This window comes from Meriones unguiculatus, chromosome 1, assembly GCF_030254825.1.
Source record: "Meriones unguiculatus strain TT.TT164.6M chromosome 1, Bangor_MerUng_6.1, whole genome shotgun sequence".
NCBI lineage: Eukaryota > Metazoa > Chordata > Mammalia > Rodentia > Muridae > Meriones > Meriones unguiculatus.
The window spans coordinates 17,740,124-17,751,228 of NC_083349.1; the positions used below are offsets into that span (position 1 = coordinate 17,740,124).

The 11,105-nt window shown below is 42.4% G+C and overlaps 2 protein-coding genes across 2 annotated transcripts in view; both read right to left on the minus strand.

Annotated features, from left to right (window-relative positions):
- Positions 1 to 3,456, minus strand: part of LOC110563310 (olfactory receptor 13G1-like) — a 28,396-nt gene extending 24,940 nt beyond the window's left edge. Inside the window, exon 1 of the mRNA XM_060382062.1 lies at positions 1,699 to 3,456. The gene's annotated coding sequence lies outside the window, so the exon portion shown is untranslated. The remainder of the gene's footprint in view (positions 1 to 1,698) is intronic.
- Positions 3,457 to 9,625: 6,169 nt separating this feature from the next.
- Positions 9,626 to 10,498, minus strand: LOC110542986 (olfactory receptor 13G1-like). The gene has a single exon (XM_021629446.1). It carries the CDS (start codon positions 10,496 to 10,498, stop codon positions 9,626 to 9,628), a length of 873 nt encoding a protein of 290 aa, XP_021485121.1.
- Positions 10,499 to 11,105: the final 607 nt, after the last annotated feature.

Below are 11,105 nucleotides of genomic sequence, written 5' to 3' on the forward strand. Positions count from 1 at the left end.
GGACCTCAGTATTCGTATTGTCATAGAAGATAAACTATGGAGAGAAGATGTTGGAGTAGGATCACTTCGGTAGTCAGTGATTGCTGTTTTGCCTGCATTGGCCACCTGTGGTATGCCATGTACTTTGCATCCAAAAAAGCTAGTGCATTGATTTTTTTGTGTATGTGTGTGGGATAGTTTGCATTGTGCAGCAGAGAGGAGAATAGCGCTTTTGGTAAACCATAAATCAGTAATTATTGTTTCTATTTTTTTAATTAATTTTTTGTTTTTTATATTAATTACAGTTTGTTCACTTTGTATCCCAACTGTAGCTCCCTCCCCCATCCCCTCCCAATCCCACCTTCCCTCCCCCATCCCCTCCCAATCCCACCTTCTCTCCCTCATCCCCTCCCAAGCTCCTCTCCAAGTCCACTGATAGGGAAGGTCCTCTTCCCCTTCCATCTGACTCTGGCTTATCAGTTCTCATCAGGACTGGCTGCATTGTCCTCCTGTGTGGCCTGGCAAGGCTGCTCCCTCCTCAGGGGGAGGTGATTGAAGAGCCATATACACTGTGTTTAGCAAACTATATTTTGATGCCTGTCATTCCTGTTGACCCAGCAGATAATATTATCTTAGTAAGATGTGATACTGTTATACAGAGGGAAAAATTGATGTCTCCCAAATGTTCAACCTTACATGCCATGAAACAGAGAGATGAGCTGTGCCTACCCAAGCCCTCTTTCCCTAATTCCATCCTGTTCTCATGGGAATTGATCTTTGATTGCTTGTGTGCCCATTTGTGCCTATCTGGACATGGGAGAATCTAGCATCTAGGTGAGAGTTTGAGTGGGAGCAAATTCACAACAGCCTCTCATGGCTACAGGTAAGCCAGATCTCAGCAAGGCTGACTTGAAAGCATTCAGAAGCTGAGCCTCCACTGGAAGCAAAGCTCCTGAACCTCACCATGGCCATGAACGGGAGAGTCTCCAGATGCCATGGTCTGTTCAGAAAAATTGGTAGAAGAAGAGCCTACACTTACAACCTTGTTATCACAGTCCTTCCCCTTTTTATTTGGCCTTTTTTTTTTCTCTGATACTTAAGGTCAGACAACAGAAATTGTTTCTTTAGGTAAGTCAGAGTCATGACTCATGGCAGCCCCAATCTGCATCAGGGAGAATTTGGCTAACACCAGCAGGACTGGGCTGGTGCTTTTAACTCCATGGAAGGTGAAGGTTGTCTTCCATACTTCAACAGTGTGCTCTGGACAACGGGGTATGAAAATCTCTCTATGGCATTTCCTCACCATCTCCTGTGGATGCCATGGTCAAACAAGGCAACATTCCATTTCTGGCTAGTCAATACAGCTCTTAGATTAATCTAATTCTGTTGGCTTCATTTCAAAATTAGTATGAGTTCTGTGGGGGATGAATGAGGAAGTCAGGTTTTTCAGGACAAAAAATCAGACAAAAAACTGATTGTGATTAGAAGCTAGACATTCTGCTGTTTATGTAACAGAGCATAGAACTAAACCTTTCTACCATAATCTGTTCTCTGACCCTCAAACTCAGGCCTCATTGAGAGCGTAACTATGCTGTTTCCGTCTCTGTGCTGACATCCAAACACTGGGACAAATGTTACTTTTACGGTGAAACTTTTGCTTTGTAGGTTCACTGTTAGCAGTAGAATCACACACATAGTGGAAGATTAGTCTCCACTCACCTTTCCATGTCACAGTGGATTCAGGTGACAGCTGGCTTTCACACGTGCTGTCCACAGACTCTCCTTTCCCGCAAGCACCAGGTCTTTAGTGTCTCTCTGAAGCACTGTCTTCCTCTGTGTAGAGGTCATTGACCTTCAGGAATACCTGTGATTTCTGAGATCAAGTCCTGGTGTCTCCTGGGACAGAAACTCAAGGAGAAAGCTCTTAGGATCAATTAAAGGGGACTCAGGGTTTAATGACCCAAGCTCCCCACAGAGAGCAGTCAGGGGAGTCACACAGGGTGGACAGGAGCAGCTTTCCCACTGTACCCGCCTCCGCCAACCCTCTGCACGTATGTCTCAGAATGTCTTTGGTGTTTTTATAACCTGTGTGGAAGGTCTCAACAGGATAAAAATGGACTCCTTTGTATTCTTCTGAGAGTACTTCATCTGATTTTTTAAAAGTGCAGTGGGTTAATTCTAAGTACCTTTTACTTTCTATGCCCCACTTCCTTTTCCTACAGTCAAACCTTTCAGTGTATTGTTGCGTATTAGTGTCCCCCAGCACTTTTGTTTTGCTTGCTATATTAAGTATTTAAAATATCTATTTAGGCCCGATACATAGATATAGGTGTTCTTCTCTGTCCAGTGGGGGCCTGGGAAGGTCTTCGGGATGAGGCATGCTGTTGGGCGTGGCACTGGGGCTGCTGGATTCCGAAGGGTAGAATGTCGTGCTGGAAGCCCAGGCTTCCCTATAGTAGAAGATGACTGGTTCCGGATTTCAGGAACTCTGTTCGAGTGCTTTAGGTTGAGACCTGTGTGCCCTAGGCCAGGGTGTGGAAAGGATTTTCCAAGACCGTAACAATTTAGCTAACTCTTTCAGAACGAGATTGCTGGTGGCAATGGAAGCTCAGACATTCCAAAGCCCAGGACGATTCCAAAGTGTTACAACTCTTGGTTAAGCTGCTGTGCTGGCAGAGGGACGGGAAAACGCCCATGCCTGGTCAGCTTGTAGCTAATGAGACACATGGTGAGGCCCAGGCCTAGTGGGCCAGAGGCAGGTCTGGTGAGAGGAGGCACAATAGGGCATAAATGAGGACTCTCCTGCAGCCATGGTGGAAGTCTGATGGTATTACGAAGCAACCAGCCAGCAAGTTTATTTGAAATCAGAGATTTGTAAACCTTGGACAGTGGGAGAGACTTTGAGGGTGAATTTGTTTGATTCACTGGGGTCAAGGGGTCAGGGATACTTGGTTTACATCTAGTGGTACGGTGCCTCATTTTCCATGCAGTAACATGGTCCTATCACAAGAAGGAGAATACAATACCTAATTATCCTGTGGGTGGGAGAATCTCCAAGTACCATTGAAGGTCACTGCTGAAGACTAAGATCCTTAGCAGGGTGGTGTATGTCTAGGAATTCCCAGATGCTTGCTGGACCAGTTCCTTATCAAGAAAGGATATGGCCTATAATCTTCCCTGAGGGCTATGTGACACTCTTACAAAATTTAGGATCACTCAGATCTGGAGAAACTTTTAGAACCTCACTGAGAAAATGGAGTCCACCATCATAGATGGAGCCCAAATGGCCAACCAAAGATGTCAGACTTCAACTTAATCCAGCAAAGCTCCACATATAGGTATCATTATACTGACTTAATTGGTTATATTTAGGAATATGTGTGTGTGTGTGTGTGTGTGTGTACTTATAGTACACTTATATACATGCAATAACGATTAGTAATAAAAAAGAGCTCATGCATTTAGAGGAGACTAAGTATGGGCATATGGGAAGGTTTCAAAGAAAGAAAGGGAGAGATGAAATGCAATAAAATTATAACCTCAAAAAATTAAAGATAAGAAGTCACTCAGTTATGTGACAGCATATCCTTCATAAATGAAAACCTAAATAAAACCATTATTCAAAAAATTTTAATTGTAAAAAAAATTATTTAATATATTCTGATCACTATTTCTCTTCCCCCAACTGTTTTCAGATCCTTCTCACCTCTCCACTGACCCAGTTTGGATACCCCTTCTTACTCTCTCTCTCTTTAGAAAATCAACAGACAAACAAATTAACCCATACAAGGAATAATAATAACAACAGCAACAACAACAATAAATACAATCTGAAATCATAATATACAAGCAAAAGACCATTAAGAAAAAAAATGCTCCCTTCCAATTCAATACAAGACAAAAAAAATATTTAAAAATACTATTGGGTTTGTCTTGTGTTGGTGGCCATAAGGCCTTCCCAATTACCTGTGTTTGATATACCCTGTGAGACTCCAGTGGATATAACTAATTATTTTCTTGCAAGCAGCTTCCTGGTTAGGTCTAGCTTGAACCTATGCAGTACCTGTGTATGCTGCCACAGTTTCTGTGAGTTCATGTGTGCAGCAGTCCTGTTCTGTCTGGAAGACATTGTTTCCTTGGAGCCGTCTATCTCATCTTACATTCTTTCTGTCTCCTCTTCAGGAGTTTGATGAATATATGTCATTTAGGAATGAGGGTTTCAAAATCTCTCAGTCTCTGCACATAGTCCAGTTGTGGGGCTCTGTGTTAGTTTCCTTCTACCACAAGAGGGAGTTTCTCCTATGATGTCTGAGCAAGGCACTGATCTACAGCTATAGCAGAAGGCTATTAGGAGTAACTTTATTGCTGCGTTCCTTTCGCTGAACTATAGTATTTTCCTCTTTAGGCTCAGGGTCTATTCATTCTCAGGTTCTTAGCCTCCAGAGTAGTCATGAGTTACATATTGAATATTCCTTCAATCCAATCAGATAGTGTTTGATTACTTCCATAATGTTTTGCCACAGCTGTACCAGCACAGAATCCAGAACAGCAAGATTGAGTATCTTCAGCATGCATGAAGACAAGTTGTTGTTGAAGACTGTAGGGTTTGTAGCAAGTTTGTCATTACTTTTTTTTCTCTAGTAGATTACTTTTGGTGATCCTCTGGCATAGATTATCTTTAAGTACCATGAACACTAGTCAGAAGGGGTAAAGGCTCTAATTAGGCAGAAGATCTACTTTTCTTGTGTTCAGTGAGATATATAAGTGGTGTCTTCAGAAGTAGGGCCTTACCATCAGTTTGTCGAGAGCAACCAACAGCCTTGGTAAAATCCTGAGATTTTTTTGGAGGTCAAAAGAACTGTCTACTGGGAAAACCACAACTACTACACGTTTCTAAGATTCAGAAATTGCAACAGAAATCAAGAGATGGGATCTCCACGTAACAAAGACAAGACCACATGTCAGCACATATAATCACCTTAATTATCCCAACTCCAGATGCACAGAAACCAGCACAAAGCACAAAAATTAACATCCAAGACAATATGCCTCCACCAGAACCCTGTAAATCCTATTACAGTAGGCCTTGAGAAATATAATGTAGCTGAAGCAAAAGACAAGGACTTAAGAACAACCCTGCTCAGTGACTGGTTGTAAGCTGTTTTATTGGCATATCAGGGGACAATTAGGGAGTAGTGTTTCAAAACATTGAGATAGGAGAATTGTTGTAGATTGTTATTGATATTTACTATTGTTTTAACTTCTTGTAATGCTGCTGTTAATCCTCAGCAGCTGTAAAACCAAATCACCACACAGAGACTGGGTTTTTAGTTAACCTAGAACACAATGCTGGGCAATATTTACTCCCTCCTAAGCCTCCAAGCCCTCAGTTTCCTAACATTTAGATTTCCCACATTATACTTGCTTTTTGTGAAATCTTAGGTCTGGTTCATGCTCCAAGTCCTCCAAGCTCTCTCCTACAGCTCTGCTCTCCTCGTGCACTCCCTCCTTCTCGCCCCTTCCTGTCCTCTAGCTCCTCCCCTCTTTCCTGTCCTCTGGCTCCTCCCATTGCACAACATTGTATCTAGTTGCTTTATCTGTGTCCTGTTTACACAAGAGTTGAGACAGGATGCTTATAGTGAGTATCACAATGCAATATCCAGATTGAAACCAGAGAGTTGGGGGTGGGGAAATCACCATTTGAATTAACAAGGGTAAGGCATATACATTTTAAAAGAACATTATACCAACAGAGAATCTCAGAACAAGAGATGCAATCAGATATGGGGGGTATAGAAATCATCATTTGAATTACACAATAACCTTATGCCTACAACTCTTTACCTCTCCTCTCTGCCAGATGCATTCCTTGTCCATTTCCTTTAAGAAAAGAGCAGGTCTCCCAGGATATCAACCAAACAAGGCATAGCAAGTTACAATAAGACTAAGCACATACCTCATATCAATGATGGATGAGGTAACCAAGTAGGAGGAAAAGAATCCCAAAAGCAGACAAAAAAATCAGAGACAACCCTCAATTCTCACCATTAAGAGTACCACAAGAACATTAAGCTACACAACCATAACATGGAAAGGACTTAGCTCAGACCCATATAGGCTCCATGATAGCTTCTTCAGTCTCTGTGAGCTGCTATGAGCCCCAATTAGCTGATTCTGTTAGCATTGTTCTCATGGTATCCTCAATCCATCTGGATCTTACAATCTTTCCTTACCTTCTCCTGTGGGGTTCTCTGAGTTTCACCTAATGTTTGATTGTGGATTTCTGCATCTGCTCCTATCAGTTGCTGGATGAATCCTCCCTGATCATGATTGGGCTAAGCAACAATCTATGAATATAGTAGAATATCATTAGGAATCATTTCATTGACTTTCTTTTCTTCCCTTTCTTTTTCTCCTTTCTTCCTTCTTTCCTTCCTTCATTTATTTATTGATTGATAGTGCCACTTGTGTTTGGTTCTGTCCTAGGTCTCTGTGTTACCCAGCCTCTGGTTCCTGGACATCCAGGAAGAGTGAGGTATGGGCTCCCTCTAGTAGCATGGGCCTCAATTTAGAACAATCATTGGATGGCCACTCCCACAAGATCTGTACCACCATTACCCCAGCACATCTTACAAGCAGGACATATTGTAGGTGGAAGGTTTTGTGCCTTAGGTTGGTGTTCTAGTCCTACCACTGGAAGCTTTGCCTGGTTACAGAAGATGATTGATTCAGGCTCCATACCCTCACTACTAGGAGTCTTTGCTAGGGTCACCCTCATAGATTCCAGGGAAGTTCAACTGCACTGCTTCCACATCATCCTCAAAGGACCCCTCATTTTTAGTCATCTCTCCCAGTACTCTCTCCCTTCATTATTACCCTGTCTGATCTCTCCTGTTTCCATCCCCACCTATCCTCATTTTACCTGCAAAACCTATTCTATTTTTGCCTTCCCAAGGAGATTCTTGTGTCCTCCTTAAGCCCTCCTAGGTACTTAGCTTCTCTACTAACAGTTACTTAGATTCTTGGGTCTGTGGATTGTAGCATGATTATCCTTTACTTAATAGCTAATATCCACTTATAAGTCTGTCTTTCGGTACCTTACTTAGAAAGATTTATTCTACTTTCTTTCACTTGCTTGCAAGTATCATAATGTCTTTACACAATGGAGAAATGCTCCATTGTATAAATGTACCACACTTCATTTCTCCATTTATTAGTTGAAGAACATCTAGGTTGATTCCAGTTTCTGGCTATTGTGAATAAAGCCACTATAAACATAGCTGAGCAAATGTCCTTGTAGTATTGTCACCGCAATGACACTTGAATACCGCCTGAGTGAGGGCTGGGAGAAAAAGAGCAGGGCGACACAAGGAGGACACCAAGTCACGATTCTGATCAAGGTACCATTTATTAAGCATTCAAGCAACGCTTATAAAGCAAAAGATCACAAGCAATTTTCTCACAGTAACAGCTTCACTTGGCAAAGAGTGCAAGGATTCACTCAAGGTTACACAGAATTTGCTATCTGATTCCCAGGATTGCATGGAGTTTATTTTCTAGTTCTCAGGGACAGAACACCCTGCTGCAAGGACTGCCAAGGTCAGCCTCTGAGAAACTGTACTTTAGATTAGACCCATGTCTGCCAAGGCCAGTAGGCAAAACTCCATATACCAGAAACCACTGCTCAGACTCAGCACCCAAACAGCAATACACACTCCATTTTGGCTGCCATATAGTAAGATGGGGTGTTCTTGGGTATATGCCCAAGAGTGGTATATTGGTCTTGGGGTAGACCAATTCCAAGTTTTCTCAGGAACCATCATATTGATTTCCATTGTGGCTGTACAAGATTGTACTTCCAACTACATTGGAGGAATGTTCCCCTTGCTCCACATCCTTTCAAGCAGGAGCTGTCACTTGTGTTTTTGATCCAAGTTTGTGGAGTACAGGTTTTTGGTGTATGACCTAATGATTCTTTGGATTTCCTCAATGTCTTTTGTTACTCCCCCCCCTTTTGTTTCTAATTTTGTTAAACTGGATATTCTCTGTGAGTCTTTTAGGGTTCCTCTATCTTGTTGAGTTCTCAAAGAACCAGCACTTTGTTACATTGATTCTTTGTATTGTTTTGTTTCTATTTTATTGATTTCAGCCCTAGGTTATATTATTTCCAGTATTATACTCCTCTTGGATGTTTGCTTATTTTTCTTCTAGAGCTTTTAGGTGTGCTGTTATGTCACTAGTATAAGATCTATCTAATTTTTTTATGAAGACACTAGTGCTATGAACTTTTCTCTTAGCACCACTCCCATGGTGTCCCATAAGTTTGGGTATGTTGTGCATTCATTTTAATTGATTCTAGGAAGTTTTTAATTTCTTTCTTTATTTCTGCCTTTATCCAGTAGTCATTCAGTTGAGAGGGAATGAAGGAATTTAAATTGGTTTCTCCTTTTGCCTTGTCACATGCTTGCTTGTCCTTAGTGCATGTGGAGGCACTACTCATTGGTTCCTGCCACTTAGTGAGTTCTCTTTGGAAACAGTTTACAGATAATCATAGAGGTGTCTCTCAGCAATAATCTTGGAGCTCAACCCAGTCAAATTAAAAACAAGTATATAAATAATGACACCATGATTCATTGACATGGCCTTGTTTTACCTATTTTTCCACATTCTGCTTACCACATTTCTTAATCATGTTTTTGCCATTTCTTCTGTGTTAGTCATATGACTCTATGTAACATATAGACAAACACCACAGTGTGTGAAGTCACACCAACATGATAAGCTCTTTATTTCAGAGTTCCTGTTTCAGTAGAACAGAGCTCATGCCAGGCTAACATTACATACATCAAGAAGTGTTGAATGATAGTAACCCTTGAAGGATAGCTCTGTCACACAGAACTCATCCAGCCAGGAGAATGATGAGGTACAAGTTAGAGTCATGAGTTAACAAACCTTTGAAACGACATACGGTCTGAGAAAGTAGCCAACACACCAGCTTCTGATTCTGGTCTGACATCTATGGATGTTTGAATAAAAGACATTTCCATAGGAATCAGAACTCAGCCCCTAACTTGGGTCCCCTATGAAAATTTCCTTCAAAAAATTGTAGGATAAACCAAGCACCAGGGGAAACTGTGAGATAATAACAAAAAAGAAGAAAAAGCCAAATCAGGCCATTAACTGTCCAGAGCAAGTGTAGGGAAGATTCATGTTTCTCTCTTTAACCATACACTTTTGGCTATCGCCAAAGAGGATCAAAAAATTTAAATAGTTTTACTAGAAGGACGGCACTCAATATTTAACTAGATTTGATTCAGTTAGTCACAGAAATAACATAACAATTAATAGCATTGAACTTATAAGCATACATTTTTATGTACTGAGTAAAAATCACTAAAACTATCTAAAGCATTCAAAAGAGTAAAAATCTGGTATTATCTGGCAAACAGTATGATGTCCCATGGATGAACTTTAAAGAGTTAGCCAAGGCTGTAACTTAGTGTGTGTTTCCCTGAGTCAGGAGATTCACAAATGGTCTTGAGTTACTTTTTTAGATTGTCACCCACTGCTTCCATAGTTCTCCAAGCTCAAAGTCATCAACGCAGAAGTAAGAGTTTTTTAAAGGATGCTTTGAACTCCTTGTTTCTCAGGGTATAGATGAGGGGTTCAGAGAAGGGGTCATAGAGGTGTACAGAATGGCAATGGCCTTGTCCAGGGGTCCAGCAGTCCCCAGAGCTGGCCGGATATACGTATATAGGACGGTGGAATAATAAAGGGTGACCACAACCAGGTGGGCAGAGCAGGTGGAGAAGGCACGCTTCTTGCCCTCAGCTGAGCGGATGCGCAGGATGCTGGCAAGGATGAAGCCATAGGATGCCATGGTCAACAGAAAGTTCAGGCCAGTCAGGAACATGTCTGCAATGACTGTCATGATGTCGTTGATGAATGTGGGGCTGCAGGACAGCATCAGCACAGAAGGGATCTCACAGAAGAAGTGTGTGATGAGATTGGGGCCACAGAAGGCCAGTGGCAACACCAGACAGGTGAGCACCAAGGAGTTGAGAGCTCCAGTGAACCACACAAAGGTTGCAAGAGCCGCACAGACCCTGCCACTCATGAGGGTACCATAGTGCAATGGCCGGCAGATTGCCAGGTAGCGGTCATAGGCCATGGCAGAGAAAAGCAGAAGCTCAGAGCCCAGGACCCAGGAGAAGACGAACATCTGTGTGAGGCATCCCCCATAAGAGATGGTGTTCTCTGCCACCAGGCTCTGCAGGACCTTGGGCAAGACAGTCATGGTGCAGATCACATCCATCAGGGCCAGGTTGACTAGGAAGAAGTACATGGGAGTGTGGAGGTTGGAGCTGCTGTGGATGGTCATGATGATCAGCCCATTGCCAGCTATGGCCACCACGAACAAGGTAAAGAAGAGGCAGAAGAGGGCATCCTGGATCCAGGGATCATCCACAAAGCTTTGCAGGATGAACATGGTCACAACCGACTGGTTCCCAGGAGCCATGGGAAGCTCCTCTAGGCTCAGGGTGGGAGTCTTAGCTTGGGACTACAGCAAAGAAGTAACGAGCTTTATACTGATTAATAGAAAATCATTTTAAAACTCAGGCAAAAATCAATTCTGTATAATAAAGAATCAGTTCTGGTAAAAAAAAAACAAACACAAAAGTGTTTTAGTTTTATTATACCACCTCTTGGGCTAAAAGAATGAACAGGCCAAGGACTGACCCCTCATAGACTCCATGAACCTGTGAGCATGAGTGGACCCTGAATGCAAGGTCCCTGAGCAAATTTTTCTATATGTGCAACACCTCTTCCCACACACAGGGAGAGACTTCCATGCTCAAGTCTGCCAACCAGAACACGGAGATTAGAGACTGTGGTGTCGGAGCTGGGAAAGCATGAACAATCACCAATTGGGCTATGTAAGGGCGCAGGGACAGCAAGGGGGGTACTCTGTTGACAGCTACTGCTCCCAGAGTGTGGGGCTTGACATGCAAAACCTTAAACTAGTGACAGACTTTCCAGAGATAAGACCAAGTGTGGCCTCTGTGACAATGTGGCTCCTCATCCAGATGACAACGGTGAACTTAGCACTTCCTGTCTTGGAACTT